Source organism: Antedon mediterranea, chromosome 9 (genome assembly GCF_964355755.1).
Source record: "Antedon mediterranea chromosome 9, ecAntMedi1.1, whole genome shotgun sequence".
Classification (NCBI taxonomy): domain Eukaryota; kingdom Metazoa; phylum Echinodermata; class Crinoidea; order Comatulida; family Antedonidae; genus Antedon; species Antedon mediterranea.
Window position 1 is genome coordinate 22,091,928 of NC_092678.1, and position 25,690 is coordinate 22,117,617.

Here is a 25,690-nt window from a genome sequence, read left to right on the forward strand (position 1 = left end):
TTCCTTTTATTGATAACTTTATACTTTGTAATCATAATATATATCATTCTTGAATCGTTATATATTTTACTTGAATTTATTATGTTTACCTCATTTCTTGAAGGAAGAAATAAATGTTAAGTTAAATTGAATTGAATTGGACTTCTTTAATGAAGGTGCGTCCATAATACAGTAAGTGAAATAAAAGTTAAACAAAAAATGATTTAACAATAGGCATATTTACAGTACAAGAAAACTTGAAATAAATTAAACGTAATACACTACAGGATTTAAAACGCTAACTAATTATTTTCATTGTTGATTTCCCTTCTCTTTTTCCATGCCTTTAAAAAAAAAATGTATACTGTTAGCAAGTTTTATAATTAATAAAACATGTTTAAAATCAGAGGAAGCAATTACCGAGGTAGTTGGCCTGGCACGTATTAATTTTTTTAAATAGCAAAAAGTAGTACTTTAAATTTAAGAATTTCCAACCGTTGCCAGCTATGTAAAAAAAATAATGTCGTTTTACGTTTAAATAAACAGGGGCCGGGCCCAGCTTTTAGCGTAAAACAATATCAACAAGTGCATTAGTAGTGGCGGAGAGAGCACATTTAAGTTGTAGACATATTAAGATTGGATACATGTATATTTTTGATGAATCTGTATTCTCTCTCCCACCCCCTCCCCCCCATGTAATATTGTTAGTAGTTTTGAAATCTGAAACTATAGAGGGATGAGAGGATGACAACATGTTTGTATGAAAACAATTGTGTTGACACTTTTGTTATTTTTTAGTTTAAATGTGTCTTTTGAAATATTTTATATCAGTGACAGGTCCACAGTTCACCCCAGGTCAGTGTTTATATTGTTAACACTTGCAAAACTGTAAAATGTATAATATATTGTTGTTTAATATGTCGTTTAAGAGCCCCCAACCACAGCAGGTAGGCCTAGCAAGCTAGGCTTTAGCCTCCTCGAGTCCTCTCTATCTACCTAGTCCTAGGCCTATAAACTAGGCCCAACAAGTACGATGGTAGAGTTGCCCTCCTCTCTATACACCGGTCATGCTACAGTATTCTTCACCTGGTATCGCCAGGTACTGTAGGGTCCGGTATCGCCAGGTAGGGTTTATAAAATAATGTCAGGAACATGTAGTAAATTAAGGCTAGCCTATAATAACGCGTATTTTATATATTTCTTTCCAGAGTTAAAAGTTAAAATCAGTTGTATTCATTGATTTTATTCATCATATTCAAAATTCATTCGTCACAACGAAGCCTAAAAAACAAGAAAACATTACATACCACAGAGGGCGGTCCTTTAGGCGAACGTGACAACTCTACACACGTCCTGTCCCTGCACAATTATTATGCACTTGTCAATTGCATGACCCACTATATTACCCCTGGGAAAGGTGCGTCATTTGTCCGTCATACCTTGATTGAATACCATGACACACCTGTGCGTAAAAATGTGACCTACCTTTAGGTGACCATGACGCACCCATTTTGATGCACTGTGACCATGTATTTTATGATATTTTTAGTGGTTAAGTGACGGACATTGACACACCATCGTTCATTGATGTGATGTACCTAGGTTTTTTGACGCACGCGCGCCTGTGTCAGTAATTATTTGTAAATGACGCACCTCTCCCGGGGGTCGTATTATGGTGCAACATATCCCTGCATGGCTAAAATCACAGAGAGCCCAGCATATCTTATCTGTTACAGTAGTAGGTTTAAGAGTATTTTAATGGTATTTCACACATTTACATTTGTTAGGAGGAAGGAATGCAAATCTAAGGGAGATATCGTATCTCACGTTTTTCAACTGACATCTCATAATTTTTTGACTTGCAACTAATGACATTCTTCGATTGCAACTTTTCATGAAATGTTTAAACACCTAGAACATGCATTTCAGAAGCATCCTGAAATGTAGTAGAAAAAATCTAAAATCACCAGATATTACAAGTAAGAACTTCCGCAATAAATACCTGTAGGCCTACTGTACTATGATTTGCATGGAATTCTTAAACAATTCTTTGTTCCCTTTACACACCCCCCAGCCCCAAAGGCTGGTGTGTATCCTTTACCGGGTTAAGTCTGGCCTCCAAAGCCCCCTAAATCCAAGTCTGGCCTCCAAAGCCCCCTAAATCCAAGTCTGGCCTCCAAAGCCCCCTACTGTAATTCCAAACAACCATTAAAAATACTACTGAAATAACGAATGACCATGTAACCTGGCACATCATCAGAACTTCATATATAAAATTATAAGTTGACAACTTATGATATTATCTTGTCAGCATAAGGACGCCCTTTACATGTTTTACTTGTTTTTAAGGTTAATCTTATTGTTTATGTTAAATCATGGTAAATTCATCTGTGCAGGAAGTGATTTTGATTCTCTTCTAATTTAGAATCAATATAGAATACTTAGGAACAGATTATTAGAATATGACCCTTCTTGAAGGACGAAATTGCAATTAAACGGTCAAAGGGTCATCACGAAATGAATACAAACAGGACTTCTGTATTAATAACTATTACTTTCAATTATGTTCAGATTTTTTTTTTTTTGTAAAAACCTTATAAAACAATTTGTGGTTAGTTTGTGAATTTTGACTTACATACAGATTCTGGAAAGTGAAGAATATTACAAAATTTGTAAATTGAAAATAACTGTCTAGCAAAGATATTAAGATTTTTTTAATCATAGAATAGAATAGTATTATTTCACATGATTTTTACATTTTGCAATAAAAAGGTAATTTTTCCATGCATTTTCATGAGCGTAGACTTGATTCTTTTGACTTGAATAGTTGCTTGGCGTATCATAACAAAGTATTTCTGATTCAGTGATTGGCCACCTCTACGCTCTGATGTCATCGTTTTGCTGGCATTGTTTTGATACTCGTCGTATGGTCAAAAGTTTTTTCGTAGGTCTGTTGATTTTTTTCATGATAAAGTTTTACCAAACGGTTTCTAATAATTTTAGACCGAATCATAGCTTTGCATGGCTTGTATATTTTCGTTGTATTTACAGTATCTCAATTGCCGTACAACGACCGTATTTAGAATTTCCAAATTATTGACGGGAGCTCCAATTTTACTGTTGTTAATGAAATGAACCCTGATAACAAGTTGTAATGCTGGATTTCTAATGAAAAATTGTAATTTGCAAAGAGCCTGTACAGTAGGTACCGTATATGAATGTAGTCAATTGACCTGTCAGGTTTATTTAGGTCATGCAATTGATTTCACAATCCCTACCTCGTCCTGTCTGTTTACATTACAGCATATTGCTATAGAAGATCTGCTAATGTTCACAATACATTAAAACACGGCTCAGTCTTGTTCTGGATTACTCATAAAAAAAACTGACCATATGCCATGGTCATAATGTAATTTTTCCATTTTTATGAGTTTTTGATTATGTGTACATTACTAATCCTATTATGCATTGTTCTAATTAAAGTTTACCAACATGTTTGTCCCTTGTGTGCTTAGTACATGCCGTATCTAGGAAAATTTCATTTTTTGTAATAGCCAAGTTCCTTAATACAGTGTCATATGTGACATTAACAATTTAAAAAAATGAAGTAATAATACTAACATTTTTTAATTGATTAATTTAGAATGTTTTTAGTTTATTTCCCTTAACATGTTAAATTTTCATATGTGACAATAACCTAAACAAAATTCTTATGATACAGTGAAACATGTGATGAACATGTGACCGGTATCACAGAACCTTTCTATGATACTGAGGAGAATTCAGATTTATTCAAATGTATGCATTACTTATAATCATTGATATGGTATTCTGTAATATAAACAAGTTGGAAAAACATAAATATATATTTGCAGGTATTAAAAATGTTTTTCATATCCAATTAATCCTCTTATTGTGGGATTTAAGCTTTAAATCTTTTGAGGAAATTAAATAATAAATAAATAAATAAATAGACAAAATTAAACTTCTGCCTGTGGCACTTGCTTCAAGTTACTTATTTGATTTTTCATTTTAATCGTATTGTAAGTAGGTAAACTCGTATTACTACCTGGCTTTAGTGATGTAATTAAATAGGTCTACCTACAGTGTAGAAACCTTATTAAATTGTTTGACATATTGTCTCTGTGTTACTATATACAAAGCCTGCTGTAATACCCAGAGGGAATATCCTACAATACTAGTAGATAATTCATTGTTGTTTTATATTGGGTTATTGTATTATCAGATGTTTAAAAAACTAGAGAATTTCTGAAAAGAAAATCACAAAAGCAGATATTATATATGTTGTCTAGGGTGTAGGTGTTGAAAAGGTATTTGTGTGTGGCCAAAAAACACACACATACACTGTCAGGTACTGTAGACGTTTCATAGTGTGTTGATGTGTAGACGCTTTAGGCTGGGTGGAAGTATTTATAGTTGGGTGTCCCCACCCACATCAATGAAAATATTATTAGTAACATTTATGGATGGAATATACATTAGGCAAGTGGGAGTTTAAATTTATAAGCACGTCACCCATTGAGTATTCAACCAGTACAATCAATTTAAGGCTTTTTTTGCACTACAGATGCAACGTAAGGAAGTAGACGTGACGAAAGCTAGTTGACCAATGACAAGCAACCGTTTGAATAATCCATTGTCCATTGTTTGGGGTATTGCTAAACACCGCAAACCCCGCAAACCCCCGCAAACCTAAAAAAAAACATAGCAAACCCCACCGAACCAACATAAAAGTGATTGAATCATGTAGTGTACAACCCACTGGGTATATCAATGTAAAAAAAAAATTAAATTTCTACTGTTAACAACTTATTTTTGGGGTAAAACATCATTTTTTGGTCAAAAATGATTGCTAAACCCCGCAAACCTCCAAAAAACATAGCAAACCCCCACCTAACCAACATAAAAGTGATTGAATAATGTAGTGTACGACCCACTGGCTTTATATAAATTATTAAATTTCTACTGTTAACTACTTTTTTGGGGATAAAACATCATTTTTTGGTTAAAAATTAGCAATCACCGATTGACTTTTTTGACTTTTGTCAAACTTTTGATAGTGTAAACAGAGCTTTAGTGCTATTTTAATCTGCTTCAAATAATATTCTGTTAGTATAAACTAGGTTTAATGACCTCCGATATATTTCATCAAAACATACAAAATGCACTAATTTCTTTTAGAAATTTTGGATGCTGCAATGCAATATTATTGAAAAAAAAGACCTTGGCAATAAACTTAATATTAAATTAAAGTTGACAGTAACATCAGCTTTTATACTGGTTAATAGTAATACATAATATTTCGTTAAAAATTCCAGGCACCAATTTATGTTATGCCGTAATTAATACAGAATTGCAGCCAAGAAAATCAGCTGATTTCATACTATTTCATCATACTTTTATTGTTTTGTAAAATACGCTTTTAAAAATAGACTAGATTAAATGACTTTGATGTTAACCAAATGCTTGACTTTAATTCAACTTCTTCCACGGTGATGAATGATATGTGTGGTCTTAATGTATTCGTTTTACCTTTTCATTTGTTCTGCTTTTAAGATTGAACTGTAAATGCATGTGTGCATATCCGGTCATGACTCTAGGTGTTAATAAAGAAACTAAAGCTCTGTCTACACTATCAAACTAGTTTGACACAAACAGTGTGATGAGCCCAAATATGGTAGTGATATAGCCAAATATGGTAGTGATATGACATCATCATGTCTATACTGTAGGCACATCACATATTTTTGTCACATAGTGTTTGATAGTGTAGACAGAGCTTTAAATGTGTCAGTTCTATGGTAAGATCGTTGATTTGATTTGGGAGATACTTTGTGCTAATGGATATCCACTGAATTATCAGGTTTCTTTGTAACTATATACAGTAGTACAGGAACAATCAACAATATTTAAAATTACGCTATGAATCATTTTCTTTATTATGAAATATTATTATCAATATCACCGATAATGCACTGTCCTTAATAAAATATCATCATGATATGAACACACCATTCATCCTCGTAATTCACCATCAATTAGCAATTTTCTAATCAATACAGTAGTTGAGCGTAATTGCTAGTTGATAATTTCAAACTAGCTAAAAATGTTTGCTGGTTGTAATTTTTTTTAAATAGTTAATTTTTAATCTAGCAATGGCACTTGAGCCTTGATTGGTTAATTTGAATTGTAAATTGAAGTGATGAATGTTTTGTAGAATTGATTAATTTCATACCAAAATATCTGCTCATGTTGGTAGTTATTTTATTTTAAAAACAATCTAGCAAAGGTTTTCTATAGTTGATAAAAAATAGATTTCTAGTCTTGAATATCCTCATTGTCTTGGGGACCATCACTAATATTGCAACATCATTTCATCAACTTGTTACCAATAGCATCAACAGTGTATACCATCTTCCCCATTATCATGATGCACTGTTATTGTTTTTCACTTTCTTATGCTACTGTAATTATTGTTTTTTCGCTATCCCATAATTATTGTTTTTCCCATTCCCATAATTATTGTTTTTTCCTATCCCATAATTATTGTTTTTTCCTATCCCATAATTATTGTTTTTTCCCTATCCCATAATTATTGTTTTTTCCTATCCCATAATTATTGTTTTCCCCCTACCCCCATAATTATTGTCTCCTCATTTACACAATATGGTTTCTTCTACAGTATCCATCGATACATTTGAACTTTTCAACTTTCTATGTTGAGTTTATTAAACTATTAATTAAATCTTAAAGCACTACATTACTCACTGTAGTACGGGTAGTAGTAGGTAGAGTAGATTTCATAATTAATATGGGAAAGTATATTTATCTACTGGTAGCATTGTACGTAAAGTAAAAAATACAGCCAACAATGGCTATAAAACACCCTGCTACCAACCACCAATAACAAATTTGAAATGATTATGTGTAGTATACTGTAGTAGACAACTATACAGTACAAATGTTTGCATTTATTCCCATTTTGATTTCATCCTTTAAGCTCTGTCCACACTATCAAAGTTTATGTGAAAAATAAATGTGATGTACCCATATATGGACAAGATGATGTAATATCATTATCACTAACAATACATATTTGGGTATACTGTATCACACCTTTTTTGTCAAACTTGTTTGATACTGTAGACAGAGCTTTGCTATTTGAGTTCACACCTCCCTGTTAACATCCCCATTAAGTACACCTTTTGCACTAATTTGAGTTTACTCTTTGCTCTATCCACATTCCAATTTCAGGTTACCCCTACCGACTAAGTTCGCCCGTTCCACATCCCAAATTTTCTAGAGACAAAAAAATTATCCATCTCATTGGCATTGAATAATCCTAGTAGTGCAACAACGGGCAGAACCCAATTTCAATACAGCATAATATTTTGAATTTAGTAGAATATTATTAATATTATCAAAGATGATGGAGAAATAAACTAATATTTATAATAATATATAAACATCCTTTTTTGAGATTAGTTTAAAGCTCAAAGGTTTAATAAAGCAATTTACTGTTCAGTTTAATATTTAATAGCTAGTTTTAGTTAGTAATAAACATTACAAAGAAGTCTGTTTAATTATTTTAAACTTGTTCAATAAACAATATGTTCTAATTTCCAACTTGTAGAGGTGAATTTGAGTTCATTTTATTACAGTTTAATATCGGTAATTATTTATTTATAAACTTGATAAATAAATAAACAATGCGTTCTCATTTTCAAACGAGGTGAAATTGAGTTCATTTTATATTTACAATTTAATAAGTAAAATAAAATGTGTTTGATAAATATTGAAACAGTAGAGGTGAAAACGAGGTATTATGAATATTTAAGGATACGTTATGCATAGTGTTAATACAATTGAAGATTATTACCCAGTCTTTTATAAAACATGCATCATTTTAACAGATTTAGATTATGCAAATTGACTTTCTTGTTGGACAAACACCATTAACATATATCTGACTTTAAATAGCGTGACAGTAAAGTTTAAGCGGCTTTGTTTTCTAGGTAGAAGTCTGTTAGAACTACTTCCCTGTTGGCCTAGATTCAGTCACAGTTCAACGAGCGAATGCTTTGACTTGCCGAGTTCTATCCACTTGTATTGTTGACGTACAAGAAATAAAGTATTGTTCATATGGTCATGAACCGGTCGTACAATACTCTGACTGTGTTTAGGAATTAAATTAAATACTTTTTTGTATTGCTTTATTTTATTAATTAGATATTAAAATGACGTGGATTTATTGAAAGCGCTAAACATTGTTAATTTTTGTCTCATTTTAATTTAAAAAAAATTGTGAATACCATTAAAATACCGTATATCTCTGCTTATTGTACGAAAATGAAACACCTCCATTTAAACAGTAAAGTTAGTTGTCCTTTTGAATACAAACAGCTTTGTAAATATTATAATTATGCAATTTTTCACAAATTTGCTTAAAAAAATTATTTTCATCACTGTCATTGTCAATGTTTCTCAATAATCAGGTTTTCTCAATTATGACCTAATTTGATACTAATTTTAAGTTTCCCATATTTATTCTGTTAGAACCTATTAGCTCTGTCTACACTATATCAATCTAATTTGACAAAAAAAGTGTGATGTGCCCAAATATGGTAGTGATACTGTATGTCCAAATATAGTAGTGATATGACATCATCATGGCCATATATGGGTATATCACATTTTGTTTGTCACATTACAGTTTTATAGTGTAGACAGAGCTTGAGAACATTTGCCTAGCAAACTCTGGAGTTTAATGTACTGGAACATCAATGCCTGCATGTTGTATGGGTGAAAGAGTTTTCCTTGGCGATAGCAAAGGAGTATTATTCACTACTATCAATGTACTACTAGACTGTACAGTGTTTTGGGAATACTTTTTGCATACTATTGTTAAATTGAAACTACAGTAGTATACTATTGCGAAATAGCAAATTAGAAACCTTTTTTTTAATAGTCCCCACCCACCCATCCTTTGACCATAACCTCCACGCCATCCCATCCTTTGACCGTAACCTCCCCATCAAGCCATCCTTTGACCATAACCTCCACACCATCCCATCCTTTGACCGTAACCTCCCCATCAACCCATCCTTTGACCATAACCTCCACACCATCCCATCCTTTGACCATAACCTCCACACCATCCCATCCTTTGACCGTAACCTCCCCATCAAGCCATCCTTTGACCGTAACCTCCCCATCAAGCCATCCTTTGACCGTAACCTCCCCATCAAGCCATCCTTTGACCATAACCTCCACACCATCCCATCCTTTGACCGTAACCTCCCCATCAAGCCATCCTTTGACCGTAACCTCCCCATCAAGCCATCCTTTGACCGTAACCTCCCCATCAAGCCATCCTTTGACCATAACCTCCACACCATCCCATCCTTTGACCGTAACCTCCCCATCAAGCCATTCTTTGACCGTAACCTCCCCATCAAGCCATCCTTTGACCATAACCTCCACACCATCCCATCCTTTGACCGTAACCTCCCCATCAAGCCATCCTTTGACCATAACCTCCACACCATCCTATCCTTTGACCGTAACCTCCCCATCAAGCCATCCTTTGACCGTAACCTCCCCATCAAGCCATCCTTTGACCATAACCTCCACACCATCCTATCCTTTGACCGTAACCTCCCCATCAAGCCATCCTTTGACCATAACCTCCACACCATCCCATCCTTTGACCGTAACCTCCCCATCAAGCCATCCTTTGACCGTAACCTCCACACCATCCTATCCTTTGACCGTAACCTCCCCATCAAGCCATCCTTTGACCATAACCTCCACACCATCCCATCCTTTGACCGTAACCTCCCCATCAAGCCATCCTTTGACCGTAACCTCCCCACCCACCAATCCTTTGACCGTAACCTCCCCATCAAGCCATCCTTTGACCGTAACCTCCCCACCCACCAATCCTTTGACCATAAACAACATCTGTAGACCTTGCATCACCAACATACACATTCTACAATGGTCATTGGCTTTTAATTTACTAAGAACCCATAATTATTGGAAAGAAACCCACGTAAGTAATTCCAAGCCAGGCCGTTCCAAGCCAGGCCGTTGACATTATGTTATTATAGTGAGTTGGCTTTGCATACACTGTAGTATAAACAGTTAGTATGCAGGTCATGTACAGTATATCTATAAATAGCCGATTTTGTGAATTTGGCATTTTTTGATTGGCTTCTCATGAAATATGATGATTTGGCAAAAAACTTTAATACTATACAAAAGGCATGATGAAATAGGATTTTCGGTGTCGCCGTTAAATAAGCATCAAACAAACTTGTATTTTTAGTAATTCTCCACAAGATGTATGCACTACTGTATGGTACATAAATAATCTGGGTGCACCAAGGGTATTGCTAAAGGAGTAGGCGAAGAAGGGGCAAGGCTAAAGCCTTCTTTCTACTTCCCAGTACTGTTCCTTCCATCTCCCTTCTCCCTACCAACTCAGGATATTTTAATACATAATGCTTTATGCGAACATACAGATAACAACCTAGGTTTCTTCATATTTATTAACCAATTATGCGTTTCATAGTGTATAAACTTCAATGATCAATAAAGAACAGACTTTACTTCATGATTGAGTTTTGCCTGACCTGAAATAAATAATAAACAGTGATTTTTTAAAGAATAACTTCTTTTAACAAATGTTCTGAGTGTGGTCAAGTTTTCACACAAACTTAAACTTAACATAAATAACATTTTTTTTATTCAACTTTGTTTGAACTTTGTGTGCAACCATTGGGAGTGTCTCTCCTTCCATTAAATGTTATGTATTCTCCATCCATGTATAACAGTATTACATGACATATTGCGTGTCATTCAAAGTTCATGTTTAGTTTTTTTAATTTTCAGTGGGTTGACTTAATAATAAAGTAATACATAAATTAAAGCTTACTTCGTTTTGAAATGTTAAATATCCAAATATTTTATAGTACAGTATGCTTTACATCTAAAATAACATTTTCTATCAAATGCATCTCAAACTACAGTACCTTTTACATGAACTTAAATTTATGACATAACTAGAGAATATATGGAATATTACCTTTAGATAGAATACATTTTAAAGGAGTGAACCTAAAATTCAAAGCAAGAACCAATAAGTTAGATTTAGAAGGTAGAAAGAAACTTATTATTAGACGACATATATAACTTGTATCAAGATAAATCAATTTGCTCCATTTTTGACAATAAAAGTAAATCATTTTTAATTAAAGCTATGTCACATAGGACTGAAATATTGAAAAACATTTCTACCCCTTAATATGATTTTTTTTTCTTTTCTCTTTCTTTTTTACAAGTCAGTAGAATTTGTGCTGCTTAATATTATGTAATTGTGTACCATTATTAACTTTTTGTATGGGTGGAACCTCTTGTTACGAGAGTGTTCCTCCGTTTTAAAGGAGAGTAACCAATAAATATTATTATTATTATTTATTAGAGGGCACCCTGAGAGTGCATACTTCCACCTACTGTTAATTTGTCTATTGTACATAAAATCTTTTTTAACAAAACAGTTTTTATATTTTTCTGTCCCAGTACTATGTGTGATTACACTTTATTTAAAATAATTATTGTTTTATTTTAGATAATTTGAAAATGTTTTTGTTTCTCTGAAGAAAACACTTTAAAAAAAAATGTTATTTTTTGTATTTATAAGTTATTTGGGTTCAATTCCTGCTGAAGACATTTTTTTTATTATAACTTTTTCCTCCAAATTTATGTTTGTGACTCCAAACCTCATAGCCTTGTTTGACACACAGGTTGATGTACAATGAAATATAATTTAAAAAAATTGGATTCTGATGATTGACCATTGACCATTCAAAACTACTGTAGACTGACCCCTTTAAATGTCCCCTTAGTAATAATCTAGTCCAATAGGAAGGATTTCTTTTTTAAGTCTCAAATGTGTCCATTAACAAACAGTCATTATTTGTCAATTAGTGTTTTAGTTTTATTTACAACTAGTCAGGAATGACAATTTATAAAAGAAACTCTGACAAAATTATGGAAATTTTGAAAATTAAAACTGACTACAAAAGTACCGGTATATTAACAAGAATTAGAACACGATGTGATATTCATTAAAACAACATCATTAATTTGGTAGACATCCAGTATTTACATTCCATCAAGTTCCTTGATTTCATTGGTCAATACAGTGCTATCTGATTGGTTCTGATTGGTTGTCTAGTTTTCACATCCTTTTAATAAACCGGTTTAAACCATACCAGTAGCCCACTTTAAGTTGCATTAGCAGGTGGATAAACCATCATTCGTGTAATGTAGCTTAGAATAGATAGAATCTTGTAAAGGTGGTTTATTTGTGTACATCACAATGGAGTATTATTACTCACCGCATATCATCAACCCAAAGGTATAGTAGTACTGTTTTTTTAGGTCATATATTTGTTGATTCATACTACAATATAAACGCAGTAGTTAAAGTTGTATTATTACAGCCTTTTCCTATTAATACTAGTAGTAGAATCTGTAGATTCAAGCAGTTTGAATGTACGTACAGTATGCGGTAAGTACTTGATAACATTGACATAATAACAATTATATAAATGACGTCACGGATGAGTGATCACGCTGGAAAGCTTATTAGGATTAAGTTATATTATTTGAAAGATATTCTGAAATTTTGGTAATCATTGACATTAAACTTTTTGAGATAATTGTTACACAAAATAGTGTACAGAAACAATAAAAAGAAAAAAAATAATAAAGATTTTGTACAATAACAATAGGTGATCATTTTATTCTAAATGATCACCTAATTATGACAAATTGAATGTAATGTATAGTTAGTATAATATTTTTTATTGTTATTTGTAAAAGATAAGTTTGCTGTTTTGCCAGACATAATTTGTACTGAATAACTATTTCTTTTAGCTTTGCAATTTGTTTCTCCTTTTCCCCCACATATTTTCTTGACATTTAAAGCTAAGAGAACATCATCACTTTAAGGCCAACTCAGACAGCGTCGTCAGACAAGACGTGATGAGTCGTCTCGTCGGGAGAAAATCAAACATATTTAATGTTCTCCCACTGACCTAATAGCTAAATAAATTCTATACCAAGATTATCGACCCAGAATAACCATTTCACAGTTGGTTATTGTGTGATGTGCCCAAATATGGTAATGATATGATATGACATCATCATGTCTGTATTATTAGGCACATCACATTTTTTTCAAGTATTGAATGTTTTCTTTTTTGAAGATGACAATGACGGACATTGAACAGACTGTTGGAGAGCTTCTATTGGGGCAACCGCCAAACTTGCCCGTATCACAGTACGACATTCTACGCAAAAAGGTCGGTGAGAGCCGTCCCGCAGTCCTGAACGAGAACCTGACGATCATAGTGGCTGCCGTGATCTTTAATGAGAAAGAAGAGGTTGTAATGGTCCAAGAAGCAAAGGCTGGTTGCCGGCGGAAATGGTACTTGCCCGCGGGAAGGGTGAATCCAAACGAAACATTAGAGGTAACCATTTAAACAATTTCTGTACAATATTGTAAAATTGCTATGTAAAATATACAGTTAACTCTCCCAATACCAGACACCTTTAGGCTGGCTTTAAAATATGTCTGGTTTTCTGGAAAGTCTGGTATTCGAAATGTGTTTCTAATGGTAAAAATAAATTTAGGACCTCAAAAAAGTCTGGTTTTGGGAGAATTTCCAGTTTTCAGAGTGTCTGGTATTGGGAGAGTCTTTTTTTCTTTTTTCTTTTTTCATTGGTGATCGTTCATGGTTGGTTGTGTATTGACGTAATTATTATCCACAAAATGTAGTAAATGTTCCGCCCATCAGTGACCTTCTAAAGTGAGGTCAAATTGAGACTGTGATTGTATGCAGCTAAAAATTGCTCCATGGAAACCATTTTAAAACTGTATTCATTTTCAAAATGTCACTCAATATGCTTGTTAATTGCCCTTGTTTTCTTTGTAAAAAATTCTCCAACGATTGACATTAATGTGTTGTGCTACAGTACATCTTTAGAATAATTTCCAGTAAATGCTAGATCTACTGCTGTACAATTAACATAATAAGCCACAAACCACAGTAGTGTTGATCAATGGTTTGTTTCTTTGACCTGATCTGCAGTCATGTGGTTTTGGGTTCAATAGCCTACAAAAGCTGTGCATTATACAATCCTAATTGTTCACACACACCAGAGTTAAACATGAGCAGAGTTAAGCGTGAATAGAGCAGAGTTAAGCGTGAATAGAGCAGAGTTAAGCGTGAATAGAGCAGAGTTAAGCGTGAATAGAGCAGAGTTAAGCGTGAATAGAGCAGAGTTAAGCGTGCATAGAGCAGAGTTAAGCGTGCATAGAGCAGAGTTAAGCGTGAATAGTGCAGAGTTAAGCGTGCATAGAGCTGAGTTAAGCGTGAATAGAGCAGAGTTAAGCGTGAATAGAGCAGAGTTAAGCGTGAATAGAGCAGAGTTAAGCGTGAATAGAGCAGAGTTAAGCGTGAATAGAGCAGAGTTAAGCGTGAATAGAGCAGAGTTAAGCGTGCATAGAGCAGAGTTAAGCGTGCATAGAGCAGAGTTAAGCGTGAATAGAGCAGAGTTAAGCGTGAATAGAGCAGAGTTATGCGTGAATAGAGCAGAGTTAAGCATGAATAGAGCAGTGTTAAGCGTAAATAGAGCAGAGTTAAGCGTGCATAGAGCAGAGTTAAGCGTGAATAAAGCAGAGTTAAGCGTCAATAGAGCAGAGTTAAGCGTATACTTTCACAATATTTTTTTACAATTTTTCTGTATTAATACTGAGTGTGATTACAATGTTCGGATGAAAACTGTGACCTGTATAAATACATTTTTTTTTTGTGGACTGTGACCTTGACCTTTGACCCTGTCCCTTAAAAACTAAACTACTCCTTTATGATGGATTATAGATCATTGTGGCAGAGTTTAGTAAGATTTGAATAATAATATTAAAAAATAATGTTTTGTGGCTTGTGACCTTGACATGTTGATTCTACTGATATATCAATATCAAACTGACGAGATTTTGGGTCATAGATCATTGTGGGCAAGTTTAGTGAGATTTGGAGAAAACTGTGGCTTGTATGCTGTTCACAAACACAAACATACAGGGGTTTGATAACACAATTCATAATCCAATGGAAGCAAGAAGATTGATAAATCATTGAGCATATGGGTAGATGGCACATTAAAAATGCCCACTGTCCTCAAATCGTCTTTCAGAAAATTAAGAATGTTTTTGTTTCTGTTTTGATCTCACCAACAAATATGCAATATATACATCCTGGAGGGAAATCATTGAAACAATTCTTTTATTATCAGGATTACATATTCATAGGGCGGGTTTAGAACAGTCTGAGTCAATACAACCTTTTCAACTTTTTCAATTCAGTCACTGACCCAGAAGTCAGTGAACTTACCCACAATGCATTTGGCATTGTGTTCTAATTAACAGCCATGAAATATTATGGGTTTTTTATAATGTTTGTGTATTAATTAATGTATATCATCTTTGTTGATATAATACAGATTTTTTTTTAGATGAATTAAGCAGGACGGTGACCTATTTCTGTCTCATCTGACTTCATTTTCTCGTTTAAAAAAATTGTTTTATTTATTATAATTAACTTTGTTTGTATTCCAATATGACATTACAGAGCCATGGGTGTTGCTAGGTGATGAGTGTCAAGAAGATAAGGGCGTGGTTACAAAATTTAAAATGGGACTTTCAGTTTCTAGGGTGGGTACTCTGCTCCCCCTGCTCATACGCACCCTGCACAATTACATCCTTGCTTTTAACTGACCTAGTTTTGTCTGACTTCTTTATACATGTTTTATAGGTATTAAATGGCTTATATAATTATAATTCCAACTTTAACTGGTAGGCGTATGTTTTTTATTTCTGTAGGAAGCGGTGAAAAGAGAAGTTTTGGAAGAATCAGGTTTACTGTTTCATCCATCAACCATAATCTACATAGATACGTCGTTAATATGGGGTTACTGGATACGAATAACATATACCGGTTATATCACAGGTACAGTATAAGAGAGTTGCTGTAGACGAGTGGTTAGGATACTTGACTTTAGTACAGAAATACCCTTGTTCAATTGTCAATAAAAACTTCAAGTCCACTCAGTTTTAAATGAGTACCTGGTTTAAAATTAGGGATAGAATGTGGTGGAAAGGAACTGACCACCCTACCACATTATGCTGAGGCTTAGTAAAAGGAGCTCCTAACAGCTCATTCCCCTACGTTCATAACAAAAATAGGGCAAGCCATTACCTAGAGTATAAATTAAAATATAATATAAAAACTAATTGATTAAAACACGATGGTATAATGCCAAACTTCATATTTGATGGTGGGATGGGCTTATAATAGAGTGGGCTTATAACAAAGTGTGCTTATAGTATAGTGGGCTTATTATTATATAGTGTGCTTATAACAGAGTTGGCTTATAACATAATGGGCTTACTGTATAACATAGTGGGCTTATAACTGAATGGGCTTATAACTGAAGACCATAATGTAGTATTTATTCCTGTAAATAGTACATGAATTACTTGCTTGGAAAATTAGTCTAAATAATTAGTCTATTAGTATTAATTTGGCCGGCAGGCTTGTACAGATTAGTGAAGTGGTTTCATAGCCTTGCCTTGTTTCAATTAGATAGCAAGCTAGGCCGCCTAATTACACCTTGTAAGAACACTGATTACTACTGGCCACAACGAGAACACTTCTCAGAAATTGGTTGAGCTTACTGTTTGAACTTGCAGACTAGGATGTTTATTTTAAACTAATGCACTTCCTGTTTGGTCTGAAGACATGTCCTAGTAAGCTCAGTAGATAGATGTCTAATATCAAGCAAATAAGCATCGTTTGATTACACGATGCATCACCAAAAAAGATTGTCTGCCCAGCGTACGGACCAATCAACAGTGTTCTTTTAATTAGCTTCTGAGGTACACAAAATGCTTAGAATTATGTTTTCCATGAAATTTCCCCAAATGATTAAAGCTCTATCTAAACTTTATGGGTATCTGACTAGTTTGGCGACTCCCAGATTGCCGACTCCCAATTTGCCGACTCCCAATTTGCCGACTGGTTATGTAAATGGTGTATCAAATATTCGGCACACGGAAAACCCACATTGCCGACAATAATAAAACTATGACAGATGTGATGTGCCTATATATGGATATGATGATATCATATCACTACCATATTTAAACATATCACTACTATAATTGGACACATTACACTTTTTTTGTCAAACTAGTTTGATAGTGCAGACAGAGCTTTTGAAATACAGTTGAAGCCATATTTTATATTTAATTTTTTTCTGTTTTAGGTGGTTATTTAAAATCACTGGCAAATGCAGATGAGGAATCGTTACAAGCCAAGTGGTGTACTCTAGATGAAATTAAATCAAGGCAATCGTTAACCTTAAGGTATATTTCAGATACAGATCAGATGAAATAAAAAATATCATTAATCTCTCAGGCTGTAGTCTAGAGTTCATGAAGAAAAGAAGAGTTTGGGATTTGGGTGGGAGGTTTCACCTCATCATGCTATAAACTTCGTAGTGAAAAACAGGGATAGATGCTGATTGTAGCATTTTCATAAAGGTGGTACTCTCATAAACAGCCCTAGCCTATACATTCAATATGTTGGCACTATATTCATTTTGAGTTCATTCATTTCTTCCATGTTATGTTATCATTTGTGTTTGTCGCCCTCTATTTTAGGGGAGAAGACATTGTACCAATCATTAACACAGCGTATCAGTTCTTCAACAAATCACCTAGCTGTAGACATGCAATGATCCTGCCAACACATCACCCTCATAAACATATGTGTATGAGAATCATATTAATCAAACAAAAACAGTGAGTTTCATCCATCTCATCTAAGCTCTGTCAACACTATCAAACAAAGTGTGAGGTGCCCAATTATAATAATAATAAATGAAGACTTATATAGCGCCGGTATCCTCCACCCATGTGGCGCTCATGGCGCTTAATTATGGTAGTGATGACATCATCAAATGGGCACATTAGATTTTTTGATCAAATTTTATAGTGTAGACAGAGCTTCATTACTATAGTAGAAGAAAGCAATACAGAGTTCTCAACTTGCTATAAAAAATGTTAGTAGTCTAAGCTCTGTCTACATTGTCAAACTACTGTAGTAAAAAAGTGTGCCCAGATATTGTAGAAATATGATGTCATCATGTCCTTATAAGGGCACATCACGTAAAGTTTGATAGTGTAGACAGAGCTTAAGAATTTAGAAATGTCCAATACAATGTTGAGAAGCACTTGATAATTTTTTTTTGCAGGGTAGTTTAGAAATACTTGTATGTATGTACAGATGATGTTGACATATGTTTTATTGTTTTTTTTGCAGGGGTAGTTTAGAAATACTTGTATGTACAGATGATGTGCCTCATCTTCCAATTGTCAAAGATTCTGTCATGTATCAAGATTCAATTTGGAGGCTAGACAAAGTAACGTATTAGGCCTAACAAAAATTGTTATGTTTCCTAAACCCAACGACCCAAAATCCAAGAAAATTTATTTAACTATTTTTTGGTAATTATTGAGCATTAAAAAAATATTAAAACAATACATACAACATATGTATAGGGTTAAATCTAAATCTTTGTGACTAAAAATAATTTCTTTTTTCTACCTAGACCTAGGTGTCCTTTCTTGTACGAATGTATTATGATAGCGTATTATCACAAAATCAGTGAAAATACAACAAAAATGTTATCAACTGACCCTTTTTTTAGTCGCGTGGAAGCGTTTACAAAATTGCCATGAGTGCGCATATTTTTGCGCGCGCACTGCGCGTTAAATGTTATTGCGCACTCTTTTTGCCCGATTTCTGTTTTCTTGACTTACTTTTCAACTCGAAATTACGTTATACGAGCACGTCGAAAGTGACAGGCTACGCACGTGTAAATTTAAAAAAAATAAATGTTTTTAAACATTTCAACATTTTTAAACATGTTCAGTAATTTCGGTCAGTATAGTTCACTATGTCGGTCGGTCGGTCTCTCTGTCTGTCGGTTTGTCTGTCGGTCTGTCTGTCGGTCCGGTATCACTATGCATTGTAGCACGCGACTTAATGTCTGTTGGCCTTGTTTTTTATTGATGCTGTGTTTGGGAAACATAACAATTTTTTTTAGTCTTTAAGTTGTTGGATTAGGGTTATACTCCCTTTTTTTATCTCCTGTTTTAACAGTTTTCTGAGAAAATGCTGGACTAAATAATTTTGTTTAAAGCATTAAAAAACTAACATTCTGCACTTCCATCTTGTGATGCCTATAAATTCATTTTCTATACTATAATAACTTACAATTCTTCAAGCACTTTTAAAATACACATTTATTAATTCTATTTTTTGTTTAATACGATTAATATCACTGTTATTTAACAACACCAATATGTTTTTCCCTTCTCAGGATGCGTTTAAATCTAGTAACATATACCAGTCATGCGGGGTAATTGCATTAGAGCATTGTGGACGACCTCATGGCGTCGCGGACGGCGTCTGTCTCAACTATCTGGTAACGACCGATAGTAACCGTGAGCTTGTTAACAAAAAGTACTCGTGGTTTCCGATATGTAATGCAGAATTAGAACTCGTCATAAAGCAGAGACTTTGTAAAGCAATGAACGTGCCGTATGTGTGTTACTCCTGAGGGCGCTTTACTTCGTTAAGTTCATCTAAAGTCGGATAGACCAAGAGTTTGCAATCCTAGGATTTTTGCTAATCCTACTGTTGGGTGTGTACAACGTGTATTTGTGCAATTTTAATTGACGGTTGTGGTACTCGGCTAAAAGACCAGAGTACCAGGTTCAAATCTTATCTGATGGAAGGTCTTAAAATTTCAATTTTAAAGATCTTGTACATACGACAGTGATGCATTTGTCTGTTACCTATCGGTAAGAAATTTAAATAAAATCTGTTGCAATGAAGTTGCTGAAGTTTTTCCAACCTTTTTCAATAGCATGTTCCATTATTTGGTGGTAATTGTTTTATATACTTCTTTTACAAACATTTAAATTGTAACAAAGTTACCAATAATGGCCCCCTTTAAAAAAAAATGGAATATTCTGAAAACGGTAAATAAAAAATAATTTTATAGGCACTATGGTATTATTATTGGGTATAAATGGTTTTAACTTAGTAGATGAAATATACAGGCTAAATAACAAAATAACATGATTTTTTTTTTTTAGTATGGCCTAGATATTTTAAACTTTTTTTTTTAGAGGACGATGTGCAATAATATATTGTTTGCATAATTGAAGGCAATTTTCAAGTCAAGTTTATTATGTAACCACATGAACATATATTTTTATTGATCTATTTAGTAATTACGTCGATTTCACTTAACTTTTGATGTCTCAATTTGGTGGGACTTTCAAATTTACTAGCTTTTTAATTAAAGCAATTAAGTCGTAAAACATGAGACTTAAGCTCTGTCTACACTATCAAACTAGTTTGACAAAAAAGTGTGATATGCCCAAATATTGTAGTGACATGATTTAAATATGGTAGTGATATGACATCATCATGTCCATATATATTTTGTTACATAAAGTTTGATAGTGTAAACAGAGCTTAATTTGTGTATTATGATGTCATTGAAATCGTCATCATTATCATATTTATATCATGTATCATAATCATTGTTATCACGTTTATATCATTGTTATCACCTGATGCAAAATGTCACTATAATGTTTCACTTTGTTTTCTTTGTCTTTTCTTGCCATAATTGTTATTTTATTAATATTACTATAGTTTATTTTATTAATAATTTTAGTAAAGTTTCCTCTAATCATTCAGCACAGAATTTGTTTTAGAATTTGATCATTATCATTCCTGGTTTTTGGCTGTTCTCCAACCTGTTTTTTGGTGGTTTTTTTTTGTTGTCTATTCTCCCTCCTGGTTTTTGTGTCTATTCTCCCTCCTAATTTGTTTGTTCTATTCTCCCTCCTGGTTTTTGTGTCTATTCTCCCTCCTGGTTTTTTTTGTCTATTCTCCCTCCTAATTTGTTTGTTCTATTCTCCCTCCTGGTTTTTGTGTCTATTCTCCCTCCTGGTTTTTGTGTCTATTCTCCCTCCTAATTTGTTTGTTCTATTCTCCCTCCTGGTTTTTGTGTCTATTCTCCCTCCTGGTTTTTGTGTCTATTCTCCCTCCTAATTTGTTTGTTCTATTCTCCCTCCTGGTTTTTGTGTCTATTCTCCCTCCTGGTTTTTTTGTCTATTCTCCCTCCTGGTTTTTTTGTCTATTCTCCCTCCTGATTTTTTCCCTATTCTCCCTCCTAATTTTTATGTCTATTCTCCCTCCTAATTTGTTTGTTCTTTTCTCTCTGTTATTTTTGGAGGTCTATTTTACCAGTTTTTTTTTTTTTACATATTAAACTCAAATTTTGGGTAATGGTTGTAGAAATTGTATTAAAGAAATTCTGAAATTTAATTAAATGTTCTATCATGTTTACCCACCCCTGTCTATATGCAAATATATTGGACCATGAACATAAACATTTACCACATCATTTCAATATAAAAAATAATTGAATTGAAACAGAATTTCAATATCAAAATACCTCTTCTTCCAGATAAAATACAAACTTACGTCAACTCGGCCAAAACTATTCGTGTTGACTTGAGGCCGACTTGACTTTGGCCGAGACGGTTTATGGCCGACTTGACCGGCTACCGATTCGTGTCATCCCAAAAACTACTTTTTTATTTTAAAGCATAGTGCAAGAACTTCAAGAAGGGTTAGAATTGTAAAACGCCATTTTTAACATTTAATGATCGTTGGGCATAATATACTATTGCATTGTATTCTTCTAATGTGTATTTAATGGTTTTTTTTTATGATAAACACTTTTAAAAGTGTTAATCTTTAAGTTGACATACAATATATATCATATATCATTTAGTTTGCTACAGGGTATTTTAAACCGGTGTTACTTCACATTTTGCGCATATTTAAAATTTCTTTTTTAATGTATGGTACTAATGTATAAATTACCATGTTAAATAAGCTTGTTTCATAAAGACGTTTTTTTTATGTATTTTACTTATAAAAATTTGAATACTGTATTTGAAATGATACCGTAATAAACATTTCGTTCATAAATAGTAGTAGGTAGTATATACACTTTTTGTATGCATATAATTATAATAATTATATTCTATAATTGATAGTAATCAATAATTGGTTCCATCAGAAACTATCGATAGGACGATTGTCTATAGTTTTGTTTTCTTATTTTACTTAAACTAAAAATAATTATCTTTTTTTGTTGTTGCTAAAATCTGATGCAGAATACTCTATAATGTTGTCCAATCAGGACGTAACATTTTGACCTGTATAAAAATAGGCCTACGAACTTCTTATTTTACTTAAACTAAAAATAATTATCTTTTTTTGTTGTTGCTAAAATCTGATGCAGAATACTCTATAATGTTGTCCAATCAGGACGTAACATTTTGACCTGTATAAAAATAGGCCTACGAACTTCTTATTTTACTTAAACTAAAAATAATTATCACTTTTTTTGTTGCTAAAGTCTGATGCAGAATACTCTATAATGTTGTCCAATAAGGACGTAACATTTTGACCTGTATAATAATAAGAACTTATTATTTTCCTTAAACTAAAAATAATTATCACTTTTTTTGGCTAAAATCTGATGCAGAATACTCTATAAAATGTTGTCCAATCAGCACGTAACATTTTAACCTGTATAACAATAATAACTGGTATAACATATGCAACAGATGATACTTGGAGAAGAAAAAGCGGAAAATGTAGCTTAAACTGATTTGAACAATTTCTAAAAAAACGTTTCCTTATTCCGTATTGTAAGCATTTTGTTTATGGGTTTTACTATGTAGAGCTAGAGTGTCCGAGCAGAGTATGTCAACGATGAGGTTCCTGAATGTCTTACGATCCCTGTGCCTATAATAAACTGCTTCAAGAGCTGTATGACAAGTCTTTGTTGGTATACTCTGTTCTGCCATCTTGCCTTTTGCCTTCCTTGCTATCGTTCACCTTTCATACTGCTCCATAAAAAAACTGCATTGGGGCCAATCAGTAGGCCTACATTAGCCTGATATTGACATTACGTAACGGATATGATAATTGCAGAAGAATAAAGCGGACAATGTAACTTAAAACTTTATGTTAACAATATACAGTACAATAAAAACGTCTCCTAATTTCGCTTTACAAGCAAATGTTTATAAAATAAACGTCAAAAAAATATGTAATTACTCGCGATAAGCACATTGAACAACGCATCATCGGGCAAGGATTGTACAGATGTACACTATATAATGAAAAAGGTGCGTGATATTTAAAATAATTAGCATATTGATGCAGTCATTCATTGTGATAACATACACGAGGGATGTGACATGGAGTGTTGTATGGAGATAGACAGTTCCAGATCCTGATCTTTCGGAAATGTTTCCAAGAGAAATAATTAAGTAGGCTATAGTATGTCGAACCGAGCTCACATTGACTAAACAATATAAAGAGATTATTTATCATTTATTTAGTAGTCCTATTTAACATAATACTGTACATGTATTAAAAAACATAGGCCTGTTCATTTTTTAGAAAAAAAAACATGGATCAAACGGGCGCCACAGCAGAGAAAAGCAGCAACAACTGACGAAGCCAGACTTTGTAAGTAAGTTACATTGGTTTTAATATCTCCTTCGGTATCTTAAAACTGAATTAATTAATACACACTGTGTTATTATTTTATTTACTGCATTCAAGATTAATAAGTATTTTTATAATGTTTTTATTTTGTTGATAAATGTCATCTGCCTGTCGACGAATTACTTCTTTCTGTACTGTTTGTCACGTCAGCTGTGTTACGAAACGTAGTGCATATTGTTAAAGAAGAAAGAAGAGTATCACTCCGCAGACAGCAGCATTATCGCAATAAATAAGCAATTTTGTCAAACCACATCAAGACAAAAGTTTGTAAAAAAAAAAACCAATCGGGAAATGTAACATGAATATGTAATACCATAATTTAAGGATATTATAAAAGTGCTTATGTACGAGTTATTGAAATTGAATATTAAACAACCATTCTAAACAAACACAGCCGGGAAATTTACCAAGATTACAATCGCCGAATAAATTAGCAAAGATTGAATATCTTTCTCATTTGAAAATAATTGTGAATAATTGGTATCTTAAACATTTTTTTAGACAGTACTTGTAGAAAAAACGAAGTTATCAAACTCAGGTATTATCGGTTACACTGTATTTAGATATTCCATCACCTAGAAGAATAGGGCTTCATTTGGTGAATATTTGAAGTTATGTAGGCCCTATATGCTATATGTTATCAATATAGTTTTTACTTGATTGATTGATTAATATTCGGATTGGATTCGAACTAAAATAAGATTCAATATAATTTTTAAATTTAACTTTTCTATAATTCTATAGTTTTACAGCTTTTGAGTGACAATAGATGTTCCATCATTGCCAAGAAAAACTTTAAAAAGTTCTTAATAAAGCAATCAGGAACCAAAACCTCGATCAACAATTAGTTATTTGCTGATGATGATATTGCTTTCATTTCCAACGATCGTCTTCAAGGAAGTTCAATTTTAAAAAGTCTAAAGTTCTTAAACACCATACTTATTTCCAATTACAAAGTTGGAAAACCCAAGGAAGAGTGAAATTAATTTCCCTGGAAAACCCAGGTTGGGTGAATGCATTGTTTTAAAAATGGTTAACCGGAATTAGCCTATCTGTATAAGTTTTAACGGGAAATACTTGAACAAACGAGGCACTGTTAAACTAATAACCAATGGAAATATAGATCAACATCATGTTAAACTTATGCTAAGATGGTACACGCATAGGCTCACGTCAGCGTTTGTAGTTAGTTGGAGAAAGTCGGTTAAACAAAGGAGTGATGGAATAGCCTTTAAACGAACTTTTCAAGAAATTATAATGAAGTTGTTCGTGTCCATCATATTTTTATCAATTTCTCATTTGATTGTTTCCATACCTGAGCCAGGAAAGTAAGTGTATTTAGTTATTTATATATGGATTTTTTTTTTCAAATTAATGTTACTTGATATGATAGGCCTAAATGATTTGTTTTCACAGTACCGATATTATTTGGACTATTATGTGTTAGCAAATTTGAACAAGAATAACTTAAATTTAAGTCGGGACGATAGCGATTGCAACAATGTACGTGGAAGCAATGTCTTTATTTAAAATAGCTTTGTTCATTGAAAATTTACATAATCGTTCGTGAAATTGTTGTTTTAAATTATAATTATTTTTTCAAATTTGTTATATCTAGATTGTAGGCCAATAGTTTAAAATAGAAATCGCATTTTAGCCTGAACTGCGACTAAGTCGATAGATTTCCTATGCCAAGTTGAGTAACGCACATGACAATGTGACAACAACCACTGAACAAAGAATTTTAATCTTTTAGTCCTAATGTATGTTCTACGACAGTTTCTAAACTGCATTCACGGAAAGTTAGTTACCCCGTCTCGTACAAAACTCAAGGCAAAACGAAATGTGGTTTGTTTCGCTGGTTTCGCTGCACAACA

General features: G+C 33.2%; 1 protein-coding gene across 2 annotated transcripts; it reads left to right on the plus strand.

Moving 5' to 3' along the window:
• Positions 1-730: 730 nt before the first annotated feature.
• Positions 731-22,225, plus strand: LOC140059166 (8-oxo-dGDP phosphatase NUDT18-like). 2 transcript variants are annotated; one of them, XM_072105017.1, is made up of 7 exons: positions 731-834; positions 13,278-13,541; positions 15,953-16,079; positions 17,398-17,497; positions 17,795-17,935; positions 18,456-18,555; positions 19,519-22,225. In XM_072105017.1, the coding sequence occupies exons 2-7, from the start codon at positions 13,278-13,280 to the stop codon at positions 19,756-19,758; spliced, it is 972 nt and encodes a 323-aa protein (XP_071961118.1). In that variant the 5' UTR covers positions 731-834; the 3' UTR covers positions 19,759-22,225. The 2 variants fall into 2 exon arrangements, with proteins under 2 accessions (XP_071961118.1, XP_071961116.1); XM_072105015.1 differs by lacking the exon at positions 731-834 and adding an exon at positions 12,301-12,424.
• Positions 22,226-25,690: the final 3,465 nt, after the last annotated feature.

Excerpts from the sequence above, each read along its gene's own strand:
- LOC140059166 (XM_072105015.1), top strand. The coding sequence starts at position 12,386 with ATGGAGTATTATTACTCACCGCATATCATCAACCCAAAG. Across the intron at positions 13,542-15,952 it reads ATCCAAACGAAACATTAGAG|GAAGCGGTGAAAAGAGAAGT; the intron begins GTAACCATTTAA and ends TTATTTCTGTAG. Across the intron at positions 18,556-19,518 it reads CAATTTGGAGGCTAGACAAA|GATGCGTTTAAATCTAGTAA; the intron begins GTAACGTATTAG and ends TTCCCTTCTCAG.